The 21,663-nt window shown below is 66.1% G+C and overlaps 2 protein-coding genes across 2 annotated transcripts in view; both read right to left on the reverse strand.

The window, feature by feature from the left end:
* LOC119105729 (dystonin-like) overlaps positions 1–21,663 on the reverse strand; it is a gene marked incomplete at its 5' end in the record, with an annotated part of 124,916 nt that overhangs the window by 47,139 nt on the left and 56,114 nt on the right.
* Positions 5,356–18,942, reverse strand: LOC119105730 (uncharacterized). Its single transcript, XM_037229216.1, has 3 exons — positions 18,923–18,942; positions 18,536–18,675; positions 5,356–7,877 (listed from the first exon to the last, which is right to left on the reverse strand). Exons 2-3 carry the CDS (start codon positions 18,574–18,576, stop codon positions 5,498–5,500), a joined length of 2,421 nt encoding a protein of 806 aa, XP_037085111.1. The 5' UTR covers positions 18,577–18,675; positions 18,923–18,942; the 3' UTR covers positions 5,356–5,497.

The following is a 21,663-nucleotide window of genomic DNA, read 5'->3' on the forward strand; positions in this document are numbered from 1 at the left end:
CGTTGTCTGAACAGTGTAGCGGTCAGGGCTTTCAGGACGGTCCCTGTCGGGAGACTCGTCCCCAGGACGATCAGGTCTCCCCTTTGACGGTCTTCTCGGGGAGCCACCATCAGGGGTTTTGTCACCAGGGCGCCTGGGCTTATCATCCCCAGGACGACGAGGCTTGTCATCTCCAGGACGTCCAGGTTTGTCATCTCCAGGACGACCTGGCTTGTCATCCCCAGGACGACGTGGCTTGTCATCCCCAGGACGCCGCGGCTTGTCGTCTCCAGGACGACCGGGCTTGTCATCCCCAGGACGACGTGGCTTGTCATCCCCAGGACGCCGCGGCTTGTCGTCTCCAGGACGACCGGGTTTGTCGTCACCAGGACGTCCAGGTTTGTCATCTCCAGGACGACCGGGTTTATCGTCTCCGGGACGTCTCGGTTTCTTGTCTCCGGGGCGTCTCGGTTCGTCATCTTCAGGCTCGTCAGGGAATTGAGATGTATACCGCGAGGTAACTGTCGTCTTCGTTGTCTGGACAGTGTAGCGATCAGGGCTTTCAGGACGGTCCCTGTCGGGAGACTCGTCCCCAGGACGATCAGGTCTCCCCTGTGACGGTCTTCTCGGGGAGCCATCTTCTGGGGTTTTGTCACCAGGGCGCCTGGGCTTATCATCACCAGGACGACGCGGCTTGTCATCCCCAGGACGTCCAGGTTTGTCATCCCCCGGACGCCGTGGCTTGTCATCTCCAGGACGACGCGGCTTGTCATCTCCAGGACGACCCGGTTTGTCATCCCCAGGACGTCCAGGTCTGTCATCTCCAGGACGACGTGGCTTGTCGTCGCCAGGACGCCGTGGCATGTCATCCCCAGGACGGCCCGGTTTGTCATCACCAGGACGTCCAGGTTTGTCATCTCCAGGACGACCCAGTTTATCGTCTCCGGGACGTCTCGGTTTTTTGTCTCCCGGGCGCCTCGGTTCGTCATCTTCAGGCTCGTCAGGGAATTGAGATGTATACCGCGAAGTAACTGTTGTCTTCGTTGTCCGGACAGTGTAGCGATCAGGGCTTTCAGGACGGTCCCTGTCGGGAGACTCGTCCCCAGGACGATCAGGTCTTCCCTTTGACGGTCTTCTCGGGGAGCCGTCTTCAGGGGTTTTTTCACCAGGGCGCCTGGGCTTATCATCACCCGGGCGCCGCGGTTTGTCATCTCCAGGACGGCCTGGCTTATCATCACCAGGACGACGTGGCTTGTCATCCCCAGGACGGCCTGGTATGTCATCACCAGGACGTCCAGGTTTGTCATCTCCAGGACGACCGGGTTTGTCGTCTCCAGGACGTCTCGGTTTCTTGTCTCCTGGGCGTCTCGGTTCGTCATCTTCAGGCTCGTCAGGGAATTGAGATGTATACCGCGAGGTAACTGTTGTTTTTGTTGTCTGAACAGTGTAGCGGTCAGGGCTTTCAGGACGGTCCCTGTCGGGAGACTCGTCCCCAGGACGATCAGGTCTCCCCTTTGACGGTCTTCTCGGGGAGCCATCCTCAGGGGTTTTGTCACCAGGGCGCCTGGGCTTATCATCACTAGGACGCCGCGGCTTCTCATCTCCAGGACGTCCAGGTTTGTCATCTCCAGGACGACCTGGCTTATCATCACCAGGACGACGAGGCTTGTCATCCCCAGGACGGCCTGGCTTGTCGTCTCCAGGACGACGCGGCTTGTCATCCCCAGGACGTCCAGGTTTGTCATCTCCAGGACGACGTGGCTTGTCATCCCCAGGACGCCGCGGCTTGTCATCCCCAGGACGCCCAGGTTTGTCATCTCCAGGACGACGTGGCTTATCATCACCAGGACGACCTGGTCTGTCATCCCCAGGGCGTCCGGGCTTGTCGTCACCAGGACGACGTGGCTTGTCATCGCCAGGACGCCTTGGCTTGTCATCCGCAGGACGTCCAGGTTTGTCATCTCCAGGGTGTCCGGGTTTATCATCTCCGGGACGTCTCGGTTTCTTGTCGCCTGGGCGCCTCGGTTCGTCATCTTCAGGTTCGTCAGGGAATTGAGATGTATACCGCGAGGTAACTGTTGTCTTCGTTGTCTGGACAGTGTAACGGTCAGGGCTTTCAGGACGGTCCCTGTCGGGAGACTCGTCCCCAGGACGATCAGGCCTTCCCTTTGACGGTCTCCTCGGAGAGCCATCATCAGGGGTTTTGTCACCAGGGCGCCTGGGCTTATCATCACCAGGACGACGCGGCTTATCATCCCCAGGACGGCCTGGTTTGTCATCCCAAGGACGTCCAGGTTTGTCATCTCCAGGGCGACGTGGCTTGTCATCTCCAAGGCGACGTGGCTTGTCATCACCAGGACGACCAGGCTTGTCATCTCCAGGGCGACGTGGCTTGTCATCACCAGGACGTCCAGGTTTGTCATCTCCAGGACGATCGGGTTTGTCGTCTCCGGGACGTCTCGGTTTCTTGTCTCCGGGACGTCTCGGTTCGTCATCTTCAGGCTCGTCAGGGAATTGAGATGTATACCGCGAGGTAACTGTTGTCTTTGTTGTCTGGACAGTGTAACGGCCAGGGCTTTCAGGGCGGTCCCTGTCAGGAGACTCGTCCCCAGGACGATCGGGTCTTCCTTTTGACGGTCTCCTCGGGGAGCCATCTTCAGGGGTTTTGTCACCAGGGCGCCTGGGCTTGTCATCACCAGGACGACGCGGCTTATCATCACCAGGACGGCCTGGTTTGTCATCCCCAGGACGACGTGGCTTGTCATCCCCAGGACGCCGCGGCTTATCGTCCCCAGGACGGCCTGGTTTGTCATCCCCAGGACGACGCGGCTTATCATCCCCAGGACGGCCTGGTTTGTCATCTCCAGGACGTCCAGGTTTGTCATCTCCAGGACGACGCGGCTTGTCATCCCCAGGACGGCTTGGTTTGTCATCCCCAGGACGTCGAGGTCTGCCATCTCCAGGACGACCGGGTTTATCGTCTCCGGGACGTCTCGGTTTCTTGTCTCCTGGGCGTCTCGGTTCGTCATCTTCAGGCTCGTCAGGGAATTGAGATGTATACCGCGAGGTAACTGTTGTCGTCGTTTTCTGGACAGTGTACCGGTCAGGGCTTTCAGGACGGTCTCTGTCAGGAGACTCGTCCCCAGGACGGCCAGGCCTTCCCTTGGACGGTCTCCGCGGAGAACCATCTTCAGGGGATTCTTCACCGGGACGTCGGGGCTTGCCATCTCCAGGACGACCGGGTTTGTCGTCATCCGGTCGACCTGGCTTTTGGTCACTCGGACGACTTGGTTTTTTATCACTGGGACGACCTGGTTTGTCGTCCCCGGGACGACGTGGCTGATCCTCTCGGGGTCGTTTCGGCTGGTCGTCTTCAGGCCGTCCAGGTCGGTCATCTCCGGGGCGACTGGGTCTCTTGTCGCCCGGCCGTCTCGGTTCGTCATCTTCAGGCTCGTCCGGGAACTGAGATGTGTACCGTGAAGTGACCGTCGTCTTTGTTGTCCGGACAATGTGACGGTCAGGACTTTCGGGACGGTCTTCGTCGGGAGACTCGTCACCTGGACGGCCCGGCCTTCCCTTTGACGGTCTCCTTGGTGAGCCATCTTCAGGAGATTTTTCCCCGGGGCGCCTTGGCCTGCCATCACGAGGACGTCCAGGTTTATCGTCGTCCGGATGTCCCGGTTTGTCGTCTCCTGGACGCCTCGGTTTGTCATCTCCAGGGCGCCTGGACTTGGGTTTTTCCTCGTCGTGACCGGGCTGTTTGGATATTTTTGACAGATAGCGGTCGGTGATCGAGGACTGACGTTTCGTGGTCGACTTCGGTTCCTCGTCATCCGGTTGCCCGGGGCGGTCCGGCCGTTCACCTGGCCGCCGCGCCTGCGGGCTGCGCTGCCGGCCGGGTTCCCTCGGCTCGCGGGGCTCCTTATCTTCGGGGGCGCCCGGCTCGCGCGGCTCTGATCCGCTCGTATACCGCGTGGTGTGGACCGTGCGCGTGGTGCGTGACGTGAAACGCTCCGGCTCGTCCGGTCGCGGATGCTTGGGCTCCTTCTCATCGGGCCGGTCGCCCGGACGCTTGGGCCGTCGCTCGTCCTCAGGTTCCATGGGCTCATCCGGCTCCTCCACCGGCTCGCCGTCGACGTAGCGCACCACGCGCGTGGTGGTGGTGCGCGTGGTGCGCGTGGTCGCGCCGTCGTCGTCGGTGCGCGTGGTGTAGTAGCGTGTGGTGAAACGCTCCGGCTCGTCGTCGGGCTCCGCGCCCGGCTCGCGCACGCTCGTCACATAGCGCGTAGTGAACTGGGGCGTCTTCGTGACGTAGCGGCGCGTCTGTGTGGTGAACTCGGTGTGGTAGCGCGGCTCGTCGTCGGCAGGCTCGTCCTCGGTCGGCGCGTCGAACACGATCTCCGTGTAGCTGCGCGGCTGGCCTGGCTGGCGTGGCTTATAGATGCGGATCACGTCTGTCTGGTCGATGATGCGTCGGATCTCGATCACGCGCGTGCGGTGCACCACGGTGCGCGTCGTCTTCTCGATCTTGAGGATGCCGCGCTCGATGATTTCCTGCAGCGGGATGCGACGGTCGCCATCCAGCATGCGCCCCCACGAGTCCAGCGTGCCCTTCTCCAGCGCCTCCTCCAGGTCCAGCGGCTGGGCGCGCGGCTTCTTGGGCTCCCGGAACGTTGCTGAGGTCTTGTCAATGATGCGTAGTGTCACGCACTGCTCGAAGGTGATGACGCGGTCAGAGCCGGGGAACACGAACGTGCCCGACACTGGGTCCAGGTAATTCTTGCGGATCACCTCGTCCAGATACCAGCCGTCCTCGGGCATCTCGACCTCGATCGTGTCTATCGGCTCCTCCTCCTCAGGCGCGCGGCGGCCCGGTTCCGTCTCGTCGCCCGGCTGGCGCGTGAAGAACTGGATCTTGCTGCGCACGTCGTCCTCCGGTCGCAGCCGCTTCTTGTCCGGGCTCTTCTCGCGCTCCAGCGGGTGCTTCGCCGAGCTCACCTGCGTCAGCCGGACGGACTTGAACTCGGGCTCCTCGTCCATCGGCTCCACGCGCCGGCGCGGCTCCGGGTCCTCCTTTGGCTCCGGCTTCTTCTTGCGCGGAGTCTGCTCGCCCGGGCGAGGCCTACGCCGCGGCGCCTCCGGCTCCTCGTCGTCGATCTCGTAGTACTTGCGGGGCTTCCCCGGCTGTTCCGGCTCGTACACGCGAATGCGGTCGGGTTCGCCGACGATCTCGATTATCTCGACCGTCCGGACGAGCTTGACGCGCGTGCGGCGCACCTCCGTGCGCACGTACTTTCTCTCGATCGCCTCCTCCATGGTGTACTGCTTGCCACGTACTATGTAGCGACCCTGGTGGTCAAGCACTCCCTTGTTCAGCGCCTCCTCGATGTCCAGCGGCTTCTTGGTATCGGGGTCTTCCACTTGCGCTGACTTGCGGTCGATGATGCGCAGCGTCAAGCACTCCTCGAACGGAATCACGCGGTCCGCCTCGGGGAAAGCGAAGATGCAGCGCCGTGGGTCATAGTACTTCATTCGGATGACCTCGTCGAGGTACCAGCCGTCCTCGGGCATCTCGAGCACAGTGGTCGTCTCCTCCTCCTCCTCCTCCTCGACGGTCGGGTGGTCCGGGTGGCCCGTCTGCTTGCGTCGGCGCACCGTGCGCTTCATCACATACTTGCGCACCGTCACCGTCTGCGTCTCCTCCACTTCCTCCCTGGGGCCGGCGCGCCACGCGCTTGTAGATCTTGGTCGTCGTCTCCGGCTCGGCCTCGTAGCTGGAGCGCACGACCCGCGTGGTGCGCGTGGTGCGGCCGAAGCCGTCGTCTGGCGCGGCCGGCGAGCCGGGCGCCTCCTGGCCGGGGCTGGGGCTCTTCTCGGCCGACCAATCGCGCAGCCGCTTCGGCGGCGAGGAGCCGCGCTCGGGGGTCGGCCGCTTCTCGCCACTCCGCGTCACGTATGTGCGGTACGTACGCGTGGTGGTCGAGGTGGTCGAGCGCGGCGCGTACGGCCGGCCCGGCTCGTAGTCAGTCGGCACCTCCTCCAGCAGACCCTCCCGCACCGCCTCGTCCAGCGGCACCTTCTGCCCACTCGACGGCACGATGAAGATGTTGAGCGTCTCGTCGATGTAGCCGCGTCGCACGGCGTCGTCGAACGACATCGGCGTCGGGCGACCCTCCTGGCCCTGTGACGTCACGGTGACGTAGCGCTTGATCGTCTTGGTGACGGTGGCCGTGGTGACCGTGATGTTCAGCATGCTCTTCAGCAGCGAGGCACCCTCGGGCGTAATGTGGCGCCGGTGCACCGCCTCCTCCAGCGGCATGGGCTCCAGCGTCTCCGGGTCGGTGACCTGCCCCGTCTGGGGGTCCAGCCGCGTGCGCAGCACCGCCCGGAAGACGGTCAGCTCGTGGCCGCCCTCATGGATGCCGATCGGTCGCGCCAGCATCTCGTTAATCTGGGGCTGGATGTAGCGCTGTGTGACCGCCTCGTCGAGCGGAATCGCGCGGCCGCTCGAGTCGCGGAAGTCGCCCGTCGTGCGGTTGACGATGCCCTTGGTCAGCGCCACGTTCAGGCTCACGTAGTCGCCCGTGTCCGGGTCCTTGATGCCGTCGATGTCGAAGATGGTCTTGGTGGCGACGGACGTGATCAGGCCGCGGTTCACCGCCTCGTTCAGCGAGAACACGTCGTCCGTCTGCGGGTCGCGGAACTTGCCCTCCGGCAGGATGATGCTCTCGGCGAAGGCCTCCGGCAGCGTCAGCAGCTGCGCCGTCGAAAGGTTCGTCACGCACTTGAGCTGCGTGTCCACGATGCCGCGACGCACCGCCTCCAGCAGCGGCACGCGCTCCTTCGTCACCAGGTCGTAGATGGTGCCAGACGTCTCCATCCTGCCGCCATCGTGGATATCCTTTAGCGTCAGCGGGCGCCCGAGCATGTACTGCTTGACCGCGTCGATTAGAAGCATCCGCTTGCGCGTCTTCTTGTCGATGAAGCGGCCTTGCTCCGGCTTGATGATGCCCTCCTTGATGGCGTCATTGACGGTCAGCTTGACGCCCGTCTCCGTATTCAGCACCTCGTGGATGTTGGGGTTGATGAGGCCGCGGCTGATGGCATCCTGCAGCTGCAGGCGCTCGCCGTTGTTTCGGTCCTCGAACTTGCCGGACACGTAGTCGACCAGACCCTGCTGGACGGCGTCCGACAGCGAGACGCCGCACATGCGTGTGTAGTCGTGCGCCAGCGAGAGCAGGCCACGCTCGAACGCCTCCGGCAGTGGGTAGCGGCGGCCCGACTCGGTGTCGGTAACCTCACCGGTCGTCGTGTCCACCTGACCGGCGATCACCGCCTCCAGCAGGGTCGGCCTGCGCGGCGCGTCACTTACCTGCCGCGGCCGCTCGCCGCGCGCGCCGCTCGGCCCCACGAACGCGCTCAGCTGCGGGTCCATCAGGCCGTCCATCATGGCCTCCAGCAGCGTGAGCGGCCGGTCCGAGCGGCCGTCGAACACGCCCGACTGCTGGTGCATCAGCTGTCGCAGCGCCGGGTCCAGCAGACCCATGCCGACCGCCTCGTCGACCGAGTGGCGCGCGCCGGTCGACGGGTGCAAGAAGCAGCCGCCGCGCGGCTCGAAGAGGCGCCGCTCCGCCGCCTCGCCCAGCGTCAGCGTCTCGCCGGTCTCCGGATGCGTGACGCCGGCCGACTCGAGCAGCGCGCTGGCGGCGCCGCCCGCCTCGATCCGGTAGGAGCGCGTGCGCACCTCGCGCGTCACCGTCTCCGAGCCGTCGGGCGCGCCGCTCGAGTACGAGTACGAGGTGGTGCTCATCGGCTCGGCGCCGCCCTCTGTCACCATCGACGTGACATAGTTGCCCTCCTGGTCGGGCTCCGTGGAGCCGTGCGACGACGTGACATATCTGCGGAGAGGCGAGCGCGCGTCAGACGGCGGGCACCGGCAAACAACACGCGCAAGTCTGACAGCAGCCGCCGGCAAGAAGCGGACAAATGTCGCTCGCTGCCACAGTCGGCGACAGCAAAAGGCATTGCACTGACAGGTGACAATAAAATGCACGTCAATGAGCTCACAAAGACGGCGATCTGACACATGTCAGCGCGCTGACGTGACAATGATCTGACACAAGTCACTGGGGCCAAATAGCCGACGGTCAGACGCACGGCGGCCCGCTGTCAGCACGTCCGCACCAACAGCTCGCACCGGCATAACAGCACGCTGCTTCAATTTATCCTCATAACACTTGACCTTCGTGGCTTTCGCCCATGGTGGAGACGGAGAGCCGCAAACAACAACATCAATTGAGCGCGTCAGATTAACAGGCTGTTATCAATCGTGCAGCAATGCTGGCCAGAGACAGTGCTAGCTTCCCGTCGTAACCAACAATAAACGAGCACACGCATTACATCACCCATCCCCGCGGCTTCAACCCACTGATTCATGGCCGGTGGAATGTCATCGGATGGGGGGGGGGGGGCGGGGGCGGCCGCTCACTGACCGCACAAGTGACACCGGCAACACCTCACAGGGATCGCCAGCAAAAACGCATCAGAACTCCAGCGTCCGCCGACGGTGAGCGCCATCATGACGCAGCGCGGCAGCACGGCTCCAAGTGCCACGCCTCGCGCCGGCAGCTCGCACGCTCCCAGACGCCGCGCGCGAGTCCCTGCTGTCGCTCACGGCGCCACGCGGCGGGACGCGGCCGGCGCGCCGAGAAACAGCCGCTGCGTTGGGAGCGCGGCCAGCTGAGGGCACAGGATGGCTGGCGGTTCGACAGAGCACCGGCGGCTTCGGAGGGGCCGCGCGGGCGGTGCTGTCGCGATGGCACCGATATCGCGACCATCGGTGCAGGAAGTGGCGAATACCGAGCGAAAACAGACGTCATAAGCCGGTCTATGCACGCTGCATGCAAGGCGCGGCGCTTGCATGAATGCATGCTGCACAGCCAATGAAAAGAAACGCCAGCGAACAAACAGGAAACCCCCTCAGCAGCACCATATAGATACAGCGTGTGGGCGGGCCTTAAACCTCACCAGACGACGGCGAGTCCACACGGGCGCGGCGAAAACAAATCTGCGCGGACGTGCCCAGTGGTCGGATCATCACCGTCGCCGCCTCTCCGGCCGTAAACTTGTCAAATCACCGCCTCACAAGGGCGCCTCGATGCCGGCAGAACCGGTTCGGCCGGAGGATGCGGCGGGGGCCGTTTCTCCATTCTGGAGCCGAGCGAGCTCGAAAGCAAATCCTGCACGGGCAAATCGGCCACATATGTCGAAAGCCAGTCCTCCGCAAAACCCGCTCCGGAGGGATTAACAAAGCGTACATGACCGAATCAAATACCGGAGGAGCTCAGAGTCACGTTCTATTTCCGCTGAGCCATTGCGGATTTATGCCTACATCCCGCCTTCTTGGTGGCAGCGGTGGGACGTGTTGCCTCCCCACGGCACCCCCGGTCAGAGAGGATCTCCGACAAGCACCAGCAGCACGTGCCTCACGTCGGCCCGCCGCCGGCCAGAGGGCGCCCGTGCTTTCACCGGGACAGGGACGGTCGTCCGGCGCGAGACGCGCTCTGCGGCCCTCCCCGCCCCCGGGCCGGCGCTCATTCATATTGGGGGCGCGCGAGGCGGCCGGGATGTCGCCCTCCTCCACTGTGGGCGGCACCAGCTCGGGTTGGGACGCGAAAGCCGTTCACTACGGTCGGACGCCGGATGGCGCAGTTTGCCACGAGCTTGCTAAATCGTGCCAACTTGGACGAAGCGCGCCGTTCAACGTAAGATGCTTCTCAAACGGCGTGTTCCCTCCAGGGGGTGGAGGGTTCCATGCATAAAGAGGGACTGCAGTTTCCCCGTTCTTTTCAAAAAAGGTCCATCAATGCATTGCACACTTCGCAATACATTGGTGCATCGCAGTGCATTATGCACTGCAATATTCGCAACGCTTAATGTTCGTCACCTCTTGCAGAAGCAGGCAAGCGCCATGCATAGTCTCATCCATACTAGCCGTTTTCGTGCAATCAAAAAGTATGTGTGGATATAATCTGAACAAAATTAGGGATTCAGGCTGTCACTCATAACGAGGAGCCCTAAAGGAGTTCCAACTTACAATAACAGAGAGGTTATGTTCAGGAATAGATTAAGCAGAGCTATCAAATCAGTCGTGCCCTTGAAGGGTTAGGACACAATTATCACATTTTCTACCCACATCTCAGCAAGCACAACGCGCCGATAAACCATCTCAAAGTGTGTCACCGCATCGCGCATTGGTAAAGATGCTCACATCCAGTCACGTAATGTCAATATTGACAGGCCGGCGGCGCTCGAGCCGCCGCCGCGCCGCGGTTCTCACTATCGGCGCGGTCAGAGCGCGCCACTAGCTCGCTGCCGCCGGCGTGAGTCACACCGACCGGATACAAATAAACAGATCGGAGGGCGTGTTTTTGTCCCCCGGATCAATGCACCGTGGCTAAACACGCGCGAAGGGCCGGTCATCAATCGGTTCTGCTGTCGTTAATCACACGTGCCTGGCGCGAACCGGGGCGAGGCGAGCGCGCCGCGCCCGCCGCCCCGTCAGCTGTTGCTGGCCGCGAGCGCGGGACGGCACGCCACAAGGCCAAGCCCTTCCTGCCGGTCCATGCAACGCGATATTAGGCTTTTTGATGAACCAATTCCGGTTGCCTTTGAGGCCGGCACAAGTGTGCTCCTACCGCTTCCACCCGACGGAATATCATCGCGCCCAGCCCCCCGGGCGGCCCTCGCTCTGCCGGGGGAGCCTCGCGCGCCGGCAGAGTCGGCGCGCCGGCCGGCAGTTCGACCTTGGATTCGGCGCGGCGGCGGCTGCAGGGCACGCGCTGGCGCGGTACAAGGCTGCGCCCGGCGGGCGGCGCCGGCCGAGCTCCGGCCGCGCCATGGCGCGCCGACGGAGCGCACGCGTGACGCGGGCGTGGCGCAGCCCGCGCGTCGGGCACGCGGCCCCTCCAGCGCGCAGGGGGACAGCGGCTGGACCGGCGGCGTTGCGGCCGGCCGGGCCGGCGCTGCTGCCGCCGCCGGGCGATGATGTCATGCGCCGGCCGGTCATGCCGGCCGCTGCACCTGAGCGCAGGGGCCGCGCCGGGAGAGCGGCCACCACCAGCGCCACCTGTAAGCCCCAGACTGACCGGCCGGCCGGCGCGGCTGACCCGGCCTTATCGGACGACCTGCCCGCCCCTCGCAGCGCGACCGAGCGGCGAAAGCGGCCCGCGACAGCAGCTGTGATTGCCCGGCGCCCGGCCGGCGGCTGGCACGCAGGGCGCGCGCCGACGCTGGCTGCCACAGCGAGCGGCCGTGTCGACCCACGCCACGCCACGTCCCAGCCCGGCGCCACGCCGCGGCCCCGGACGTCAGGCGGCTGACGCGCTGATGAGGGGGGCTCCGGCCGCGTGTACGGCGGAGATGGTGACGGGGACAGCGGGGCCCACCGGGGGCCGCGGATGCTGATGGACGTCATTAGGCCTTAACGACACCGCAGCTGTAAATTACGGCCAGCTCGTCACGAGAATTTAACGAGGTAAGGACCGGTTCGAAACCTACACAAAACGATCTGATTTGTAGGAAGAGCCTAATTTCACGTAGAGGCGCAACGGGATGCAAAGAAGTATCCTACAAACAAACGAAAAAGCTTCAGATGGCAATCTGTCTACACTCGACACCCTACAAGTCAGCAAATAACTGGAAACATCTAGGCCAGGCACATGCACCCTGTCTTCTGGGGGACCACAGGAACAAGCTGCGTTGTCTGCTAAAATGTGTTGCTGACAACGAGGATTCTGAGGATTCTGAGGATTCTGAGGACTCTGACGGCAGTGGCGTAGCCAGAGATGGCCAGGCTCAGCACGAAATCGTCTCTGACGCCGCCAATAAGTCACGCCTGTGCACGAGCCGGCGTCACATCGCCACATGGCCGGCAGCACCCCTCAGTCCCGCACCGGGAGAGCGGCCGCCGCGGAGAACCGCGGCATAACTGTGAGGGTCCGCACCAGCGGCAGCACTGGGGTAAGGGGGCGGGAACACCGGCGGCGGCGGTGAAGTGAGCCCCTCCCAACATCGACCCCTCAAATCACTGTAAGGAGGTCCCTCGGTATAGCCCCCACGCATCATCCTTCCAAGCTTGCTCTTCCGCTGCAGGCGGACTCTCAGCTACCTGCCCCTGCCGTCCGAGGTTCCACATCACCGGGACAGCACGCCGCCAGCGCAGCGGAGCGTCCGCCAGACGACAAACCCCACATACTGGCCTCGGGGAGTCCCCGTGACCGCGGATCAGGCGGCCGCCACGGGGAGCGGCTCTGACGCGGCCGGGCACCGCTCGCTGGCCACGGGCGCCGCTCTGACGCGGCCCGGCGCCGCTCGCTGGCCACGGGCGCCGCTCTGACGCGGCCGGGCACCGCTCGCTGGCCACGGGCGCCGCTCTGACGCGGCCGGGCACCGCTCGCTGGCCACGGGCGCCGCTCTGACGCGGCCCGGCACCGCTCGCTGGCCACGGGCGCCGCTCTGACGCGGCCCGGCGCCGCTCGCTGGCCACGGGCGCCGCTCTGACGCGGCCGGGCACCGCTCGCTGGCCACGAGGAGCAGTTCTGACGCGGCCCGGCGCCGCTCGCTGGTCAGCTGTCGGTCCACGGCCACCGCCCTGTGCCGTGCTGCGGTAACCGCAGCACCGCAGCATGAGCGAGCCGGGCCTCCCGACCCTCAAGGTGAGGCGGCGTCTCCCACGAGCGCCGCCGGCCGTCGACGCTTCAAGGTGACCGCGCCGGCCGGCGGCGGCGCCGACGCCGGGGCGTCACGGAGGCGGTGGCACGCCTGGGTCGCTGTGCCGGTCCCGAGCGTCGTTGGGGGCGGGGGTGGGGGGCGAGACTCAAGCGGGGCAGGCAGCGTGTCCGTGCAGGCTAGGATGCGTCATGCCAGTGGAACCGCCATCACGCCCCATAAACCCCGCAAGAGACGCTCCGTGCATGTCCGGAGCACTGCAACAAACGACCGGCATGCCCCTGCCACTGACCCCATAGCCAGGCTCACTCATCTCTCCCCTTCTGCTCCAGCCATCCCTCCCCGTCGTCTTCAAGGCTCTCAGCCTCTTGATCAACGGCAAGCCGGCAGCCGACAGCCTACGCTGCTGCATAATCCATTGTGCCCGCTCAAGCGCGTGTTCTGATGTTCTGATCGCTGCTCCCTGCAGCAGGGCGGCTCGACTCCGCGCAGGCGCTCCTCCCGCCGCGGCAGGACGGGCGACGACTCCCCACGCCGCTCAGCCCCCCCCCCCCCCCCCCCCCCCGAGGAGGCCTCGGCGGTGCAGCTCGCGCCAGACCCGGCCTTATTTGGCGCCGCCTTCGCCGCCTTCGCCGCGCTCGCCCTGCAGCCCTGCACGCACCCAGGACTGACCCAGAAGCAGAGCGGCCATGTGCGTGCCGTCGACCGGTCCTCCAGGGCCACTTTCACTGCGCGGCGGCGGCGGCGGCGCACGCACTCGGCGCGGCGCCGCAGCACGGGCGACGATGACGTCACCGCCGCCGCCAGCCGTTGCTAATGACGTAACGGACCGGGGGGGGGGGGGACTGCAGAACGAGTTCGCGGAATCGCCGTCGCCAGCTGACGGTCGCCAGAGCGTGGAGCGGCAGAGACTGAAGCGAGCCTGGCACCGCGCGGCGGTCTGACTGGTCATGGAGCTGCCCCGACCGTCGAAGTGGCCGGCAGCCAGACCGGATCTGACGTCGCGTTAGTGCCACGGAAGGGGTGAGTGCAGGGGTCATTGGCCCGGGTTTCGGTTAGGTCAGGTCAGATCAGATCAGATCAGATCAGGTCAGTTCAGGTCGGCCGAGATCAGGTGAGATTAGTTAGGGCCATGCCATGTCACGTAGTAGATCATGTCAGTTAGGGAAGTGAGATCCATCCGGCCAGGTCAGGTCAGGTCAGGTCATGAGATCACCAGTCAAGAGGTACGGTCCGATCGGGTCGGTCGTATCAGGTCAGATAAGGTCAGTTCAGTTCTGTCAGGTCAGGTCAGGTCGGACCATCATAAACGACATCCATGACTGATATCATTCATGAACATCATGGCGATGCAACACATCTCTCCATCATAACCGGTTCTGCAAGATATCATGCTCTCCACTTTCCCGACGGGGCTAGATTGGACTGGCTTCCATACATGATCGGCCATCAATGAACGCCCGGCTCGACTCGAGGCCAAACGCCATCGCACGAGATCGCCTAAGTTTCTCGAGGACGAATGCAAACGGCAATGCTGGCCGCCGTCGCCGACCATCCGACAGACGTGAAAAAAAGAACGACCACCGTGTATACCTGCGTGACTTCGAGCCACGGCCCTGCCGCGAACGCCCGTCAGCGTGAAGGTGGGCTTTGGGTGGGCTCTAATTGAAATGCCAAAAATCCGGAGGCGGACCGGCCCCATCAGACTCGATCAGGGCGTCTCCGCCCCAGCCGTCTGCATGAGACGCTGGTGGGGCGCACGGTCCGGTCCGGTCAGTCCAGCGGCGTACGAATGCCCCAGAAAATGGCGGCTGTACAGTGTTCCAGTGAAAACATCTCTCTACATTGTCACATGTTTACTGATAATTTTATCTGAAAGTGAGAGGGTCACACCAGACCTTCCCCCCCCCCCCCCCCCGCCCGCTCCACTGCATTCCAGCGCCGATGCCTGAGCCCGTCTGGGCGCTCTGGCGGCGGCCGGGCCGCGGCTCCCACGGTGTCGGCGCGGGCGAGCCGGTCCGTCCGCCACCCGATACAGGCCGCCGCCGGCGGAGTGACGCGTGCCCCGCCGGCCGACACGCGGAGGACCGCGTCAGGCCCGTCGCTGGCCGCACGTGGCCTGCGCCCGGCGACGCCACACGCCGAGCCGCGGCCGGCGGCGCCGCCGCCCCCGGCCGCGCCCGCGGTCACGCCCGCGGTCACGCCCGCGACCACACCTGGTCACACCCCAGTCACTGCCCGGCCAGGTCGCAGCAGCGCACCGCGGCGGCCGCCCCGCGCGAGGTAGCAGCGTGAGGCAGCAGCCCCGCCGACGCCGTGATCATTTGCGCAAGCGGCGCGCTGCCCGCGAATGCTAATGGCGCGGCTCCTGGAGGCTCCTGCAGCGGTCGGTGTCCACATTACCATCTAGGGGCGCGCCATTGTCCATTCATCCGGGCCGCCCGTTACGCAAGGCGCGCGCCCCGCCAGCGAATACGGGATGGCGCGACCGAGACCATATGGCGACGAGCCGCGCATTCCGACGCGGCGCCGACAAAAAGCGCCCCAGCTGGGCGGCCGCCTGTCGTTCACACACACACCACTCTTTGACCACGCGCTGGGCCGGGTTACAATGTGGAGTAAACCGGCCAAACGTACCACGAAGGCAGATCGTTCTGGCGGTGCCGATTTACGGGCGGTTCCTCTCCCGCCGCGTGGTAGTGGAGTGCCGTGAGTCGGCGTTGTCGGCGCCGCGCGTTGAGGTCAGCGGTGACTCAGCGGCACAGATGAACTGTCATCGTCCGCCGCGCTGACATTAACGCTGATGATTGCAACGCCTGACAGTGACACACGAAACATTCAGTGTGACGTGGCACGAACGCGTGGGGCGCGGTGCATTCCACGCATCGACACCAATCACTTTCCCGGCCGTTTTACCGGCATCATTCCCGGCGCTTGAGGAACGTCCTGCGCGTCGCCCGGCCGTGTTTCACTATTCGCTCCCGGCCCCAGAGGAAGACCCATCCCATCAATCCTCGCGCCTCGTCGTCGGCCCGCGGCGCCGTGTCCAGTGACCGACACCTGAGCAATACCGCGCCGCGGACCGGCGGGAGAAAGTTCGCGGGACGCGCCGGCCCGCTCGCAAAAACGCCACCCACCGCCGGTCGTGATGTGTCCGGCGGCCGCGCCGCCGCCACCGCCTGTGATCAGCGACCCCAGGTCGGCCGGCCGGCGACGGCGCGTTTTTGCCCGCGGGCGGGGGCGGCGGCGGCGGCGGCACGGCAGGGCGCGCAGACCGCCCGTCCGGCCCGCCCGCCAGGGGGCGCTTTTTCGGCGCGCCGGCTTTCATTCAGCGCGACGCCAATGCGCCATGGGCGCGCATCAGATAGCCCGGAGAGCGCGGCCGCCGCCCACGGCCGGCCGCCGACGACCTCGTCTGCGGCGGCAGGTGGCTGGAGGTCACGTCAGCCGCGTCACCGGGCCGCCACAATGCACCGCGCGTCGAGTACCGCGAACGTCGCCAGCAAGCGGCCGCTTCCTGCAATTGTGTCGGCCGGTTTCGCGGACGAGCCGGGCGGTCATGGGCTGCACGGTCGGCGCCGTGCAGCGTGGGCGTCCGGCACCGACCGGCCGGCCGGCGCGCCTCGCCTCGCCTCCTCCCGACCCGGTCAGAGGCACGCGCCCAATTACCCGGCCCAAAACAGGCCGGCCGGCCGGCGGCCCCGGACCACGGAACCAATTCGGACCGTGCCTCTTCCAGACGTGGAGCGGGCCACGGCTGCCGACGCAGGGCGCCGGGCGGCGGCGGAAGGGGAAGGAGGCAGAGGAGAGGGGGGGGGGGGGGGGTCTGAGCACACGGCCGGCTGGTGCTGCCGAGGAGGCGTGACGGAAAAGAGCTGCGGCTACAGACAGCTGACCGACATCGTTCGCCAAGACTGCGCGATCCATCGGCGGCCGTCGAGAAGATCGCCCCCGCCCCCCTCCCCCCGACACAACCATGTGTGTCTCGAAGACAACGTGCCACACTACGACAACCGGCGAGCCAGCGGCACGCCCCGAGCGCAGCCAGCAAAATTGTCCCACATGCGACCGGGACTCCGTCTTCATCGGGACCCACGCACCTGTCACGACCTGACACAGGCCCCCGCCGGCGAAGAGCGAAGCTGACGCGGCGCAGCCTGACCTCTGCCCGTGACCCGGCGGTCACGGCCAACGGACCACGCGGCCCGTGATGGAGCTCGTCCATCACCGCCGCGCGCTGCCGCCGGCGGCGCCGGGATAACCAGCAGCCGCGGGGCGTCGCCCAGCAGCGACCAGCTCGACCAGCGGCTGCTCGCCGCCGCCGAGACGCCGAGGTCGCCGCTGCCGGCCAGAGCCGAGCAGAGCGGCTGCACGCAACGCCGCCCACGCAGCAAACACCCGCCCGCCCACTGACAATGGCGCACTCGTTCGCGGCAGGGGCGCGGCGGGGGCGGAGCTGGGAGCAGGGCGCGCCCGGCACCGCGACAAGGGCGGAGCAGCGACGCATCTCGGGCGAGCGGGATAGAAGTCGTCCCGGCTAGACCATCTCTGCGCTTGAGGTACCTTCAGAGAACGAAACCGACGCAAACGCCGGTCCCGCACTATACGGCTTAACTCTATCGGCGCTCACAATCCCTGCAAGCGCGCGCTGCACGGCGGAAAGCCGCGCCAATGATTTCATCCTTACGTAAGCACGCTAATGCCGTCACACTTCAGAGAGCTCCGCATGCGTGGAAGGCCTGACGTGACTGCTGAGCGGCTGTCCAGCGCGCTGCTCGGCGATAGATGGATCGCAGGAAGGGACGAGACCACAGCGCCGCCTCGCCGCAAACAAACCCCGAACGGGTGACGTCAGCGCGCCGGCCGGGCGGCCGCGCCCACCGACCACCACGGCCGGGGGATCACACCGCAAGCGGGAGCGCTGATGTTCGGACCGATAGCGACGCTGCACCGGGCATGGCGTGCAGCGCTCATCCTCTGGCGGCGATAGATCCCAGCTGATAGACTGGGAAAGGGACTTTCTGAGCACGAGACCAAAAACGGCGCAGAGTTGTGGCAGGGTTAAAATTATCCCCATGTAGAGCACGGATTCTACAGAGCTGCCGTCCTAACACGGCTACGGCTGCGGAGCGTTGCTTCACTCTGCACCTCTTTCCCAGACCCTTGCCCACGATTGGCCATGTTTTACTCCTCGAGTCGTGACTCGCTGCAAAAACACGAGCCAAACCGTCCATGCGCCGGAACTGTACCGGGCGCGAGTCGGGGCGCAACGGGCGGGGCTCCGCCACGCCGTCACCCACCCGGACACGCCCTGGCCGCCACCAGCCCGCCCGGACCAGCCCGGGCTTGGACGGAGCACGCTGCAGCCCTCCCCAGGAGTTCCCGTCGCGTGTCGCCGCCCGGTTACCAACGTCCGTCATGTCATTGCCAGAGGCATGCGGGGAAAGGTCACGACCCGTTCCGACAGGAGCGGACAGGGACGAGCACACGGCGGTGCAGCGCGCGGCGTGGCGGGCTCGTTTTGGCGGGACGCTATCGCGCGTGAGATTCCGGGAGTCTGCCGGCTGCAGAACGCCCCCGCACCAGCTGTGAGACAGCAGTTCTCGAGGCGGGGCCGGGTTCCGGCCGATCCCGCGATGCAAGGGACGTAGAAAAATGAACCGATGAAGTATATCGCCTCAGCCCATGAGAAGAAACAGCGCGGCGCCAGATGACGGACGGCCCAGGGATACGGACCATCGAGCCTCCCAGCGCCCGGGCGCCGACCACCTGCACCCAGGGAGTCCACGGGCGGCGGCCCGGACATGCGCCGGCGGCAGGGACTGACCTGCGGGAGGTGACGGTGCGGACGACCCTCCTGCTGTCCATGACGTCTGCGTCGACGGCGGCGGCGGCGACGGCGGTGGCGGGCGCACTACTGAGCTCGGTGCGGAACGTCTTCAGAGTCACAGGGACCACTTCATCACACTGCCGGGCGAGAAACCGGGGTCACTCACACGCGGCAAGACACAACACAACACGACACGACACAACGCAGCACAACAGACAGCGCAGCAAATAAACTGAGCGGCAGCCGACGGCGGCGGCGGCGGCGGCGGCGGCGGCGGCGGCGGCGGCGGTCGCACCGCCGACCCAACACATGGTCGGGCCAGCGGTGCGCCCGCCGTCGCCGCCGCCACCGCCGGAGCCCGGCCGGTCGGGAGCCGTGACGCACCGTCTGTACGCGATGCGGGGCCGCGAGCGACTGGACGCCGGCCGGGCGGCGGGCGGCCGGCCGGGCGCCCGGCTGCGGGGGCCGACCGCTGGCGGAGACCCGCCCCCTCGACAGCCATCACCATATGTGGGAGCCGAGGCGGCGCGGCCGGCGCCGCGTCACACGGCGCCGGCTATGCACGAGGAGCGGGAGGAGCGGGAGGAGCGGGAGGAGCGGAGGACTGAAGGACAAGGAGCCTGGCCGCGGAGCAGCCGCTGTTGCGATGCACCACAGCGCAGCGCCGAATCAACGGCAGTAAATAGAGATCGTATCGGAGCCAAGAGCTGGCGCCCGCGGCAGTCGTGGCGCCGCAGCCGGTTCACGGCCGCTGTAATCACGGGCCCTGCAGTGCCCCGGCGCCCACGCGGCGCCGCCTCCGCCTCCACCGGCAGACCCACTGGCAGACCCACCGGCCGGTCGCGCTGACATATCGTCTGTCGGCGCAACGATGATGGGATCGCACATTCTCGGCCGGCCGGCGCGCCACACGCATCGCTCAGCGACCGCAAAAACGCGCACCGCGCCTGACAGCGACACGCCGACTCTGCCGACTCGCCGCGGCCGGCTAAGCCCGGCCTGTCGCCGAGCCGGGAGACGCCGAGGGCTCGGCGTCCGCCCTGGGTGAGATGGCGACCGCGCTGTCGCGTCTATTCAGCGCGGCGGCCGGGCGCGCCCGGGCGTCCATTGGGGCCTTCCGTTCAATTCGGCGCGGTCGCAAGCGCGAGCCATTCGGCCGCCAACCGGACGCCACAACACGGGCGCCCGCCACTCGTCGGCGGATGGCCCGGTGGCGGCGAGAGGCGGCGAGGGGCGGAGAGCGAGAGCGCGAGAGCGGCGGGTCGCCCGTCCGCGGCTCGGACGTGACGGGGCGCATTCTGGCGGGCATCGCGCCGCCGCGGCGCCGCCAACTCTTCCCGAGCCGCCGCGGCCCAGTGCGCCGATCCATCACCGCCATCCAGGAGGACGCGTCGCGCGCCGGCCGGCCGCCGCCACCGTCGGCCGGCTCGGCCGGCGCGGCCTCCGCCTGGGCCTCGGGCCGGGCGGTTACCTCCCGTTACGGGCCGAGCCGAGGCGCGCCCCAGCAGCTCGACTCCGCCGGCAGCTCCACCCAGACGGGCTGAGGTAGGCCCGCGGCGCGCGGGCGGACCGCACGGCCCGGCGGCTGAACCGGGGCTCCCAGGTCCCCAGACAGCAAACGTGTACTCCACCCGGCGCCGGTAGCAACGGCTCTATTCTGTCATCGAGCAGACCTGCTCCACCCACGCCTCGGAGCGGAAGCCTGGGAGCCAGAGGTGTCCATCGGCCCAGCGACAGCAATCTCGTCCAATCAGCGACCCCCACACTCTTCCACCCACATGGCGCTCTGCCCGATCAGGAACAAAAACGTGCCCTCCATCACCAGCAATTTCGTCGCTGGTGCGGCGAAGCCTTCCGCCCAGATCCCGTTGCTTCATCTTCGTTCGAGGCCCGGACGTGCGAACATTAAGCACGGAGCAAATTTCACTCCAAGGACGAACGGACACTATTTCTACTCGATCTCAGACACGATGTTCTGTCGGCTACCACATGCAACCGCTGATGTCATTATCCCCGTTACTCATGATGGCGACCCGAGCCAATAAAAGTTTCCAACAACGAGAGTCGAGCCCAGATCCTTCGACCTGGCGGCTCAATCCCGCCGGCGACATCTGGCGCCTCAGGGCACGCGACAGCACGCCGCCTGCCAAGCGGCGCCCACAGTCGCCGAACGCCGAGAGCGGCCCAACCGCGCGTGGGAGGGCGCGCCATAACCGGGTGAAATTGGCGCGAATTGGCCGCCGGCTCGTAAACAGCTGTCTCGATCAGCTGACCCAGCGGCGCCGCCGGCGGCGGCGGCGGAGGCTGGAGACTGCACGCACGCACCGGCGGAGAGCACCGGCCGATTGCGCCGGCACCGATGCCGACGCCGACGGGCGTCGAACGCGACGCGTCGGGGACGCCCGTGTGAAGTCAGCCGACGCTAGTCCAGACACGATCGCGCGAGGCGGGGTCGGGACTGAGGGAGGCTAAACAACACCCACCCAGACAAGGCGTGCCGCAGCTGCAGACGGAATGCAATGAGCAGACATTACCCTGCAGAATAACGCCAGACGTGTCTGGGGCAAGCCAAGGCATTGCGGAAGAGCATTTGAAGCAGCCAGCCGTTACCATTACCACAGAGCAGCTCCGGACATTGCTGACTCAATATGGGCAACATGGGACTGAACGCGCGCACGGCGAGATCTCAACTCCCCTCTGCAAGTCCGCCTGCTGCCACCAGTCTCACTTTGCCATCCGCGATCCACTTCCTGCGGGTCGCAAGACGAAACGTGTCTCCAGCCCCGCCCCCACATCAAATCCACGCGCTGTCAGCCGACCGCTGACACTGTCATCTCGATCTGACATTGCCGCCCCGAGACGACGTCCGTCCGCGCCGCGGCGCCATCTCAGACGCCGCTCCGCGCCTCCCCGATCGCCCGGCGACCGCGCCAGCCCCATCTCCGGCGCGCCTTCCGACACACAGGCGGCCGGGCTGACTCAGCCCCACCTGACGCGCCCATCCGAACACGGCAAGGTCGCGCATCATCCCACGTCGGCCGCGCACAGTCAACAGCGGCCAGCGCCGAGCGCGTGGGCCGCCGCGGGGGCGGAGGAGCGCCCCCGCCCCCGTGGGCGGGCTCCCC

The sequence above is a fragment of the Pollicipes pollicipes genome, unplaced genomic scaffold (assembly GCF_011947565.3).
Source record: "Pollicipes pollicipes isolate AB1234 unplaced genomic scaffold, Ppol_2.1 Scaffold_6138;HRSCAF=7277_pilon_pilon_pilon, whole genome shotgun sequence".
NCBI classification, from domain to species: domain Eukaryota; kingdom Metazoa; phylum Arthropoda; class Thecostraca; order Pollicipedomorpha; family Pollicipedidae; genus Pollicipes; species Pollicipes pollicipes.

Excerpts from the sequence above, each read along its gene's own strand:
- LOC119105730 (XM_037229216.1), bottom strand. The coding sequence starts at position 18,576 with ATGGACAGCAGGAGGGTCGTCCGCACCGTCACCTCCCGCAG. Across the intron at positions 7,878-18,535 it reads CGCACCGTCACCTCCCGCAG|ATATGTCACGTCGTCGCACG; the intron begins GTCAGTCCCTGC and ends GCCTCTCCGCAG.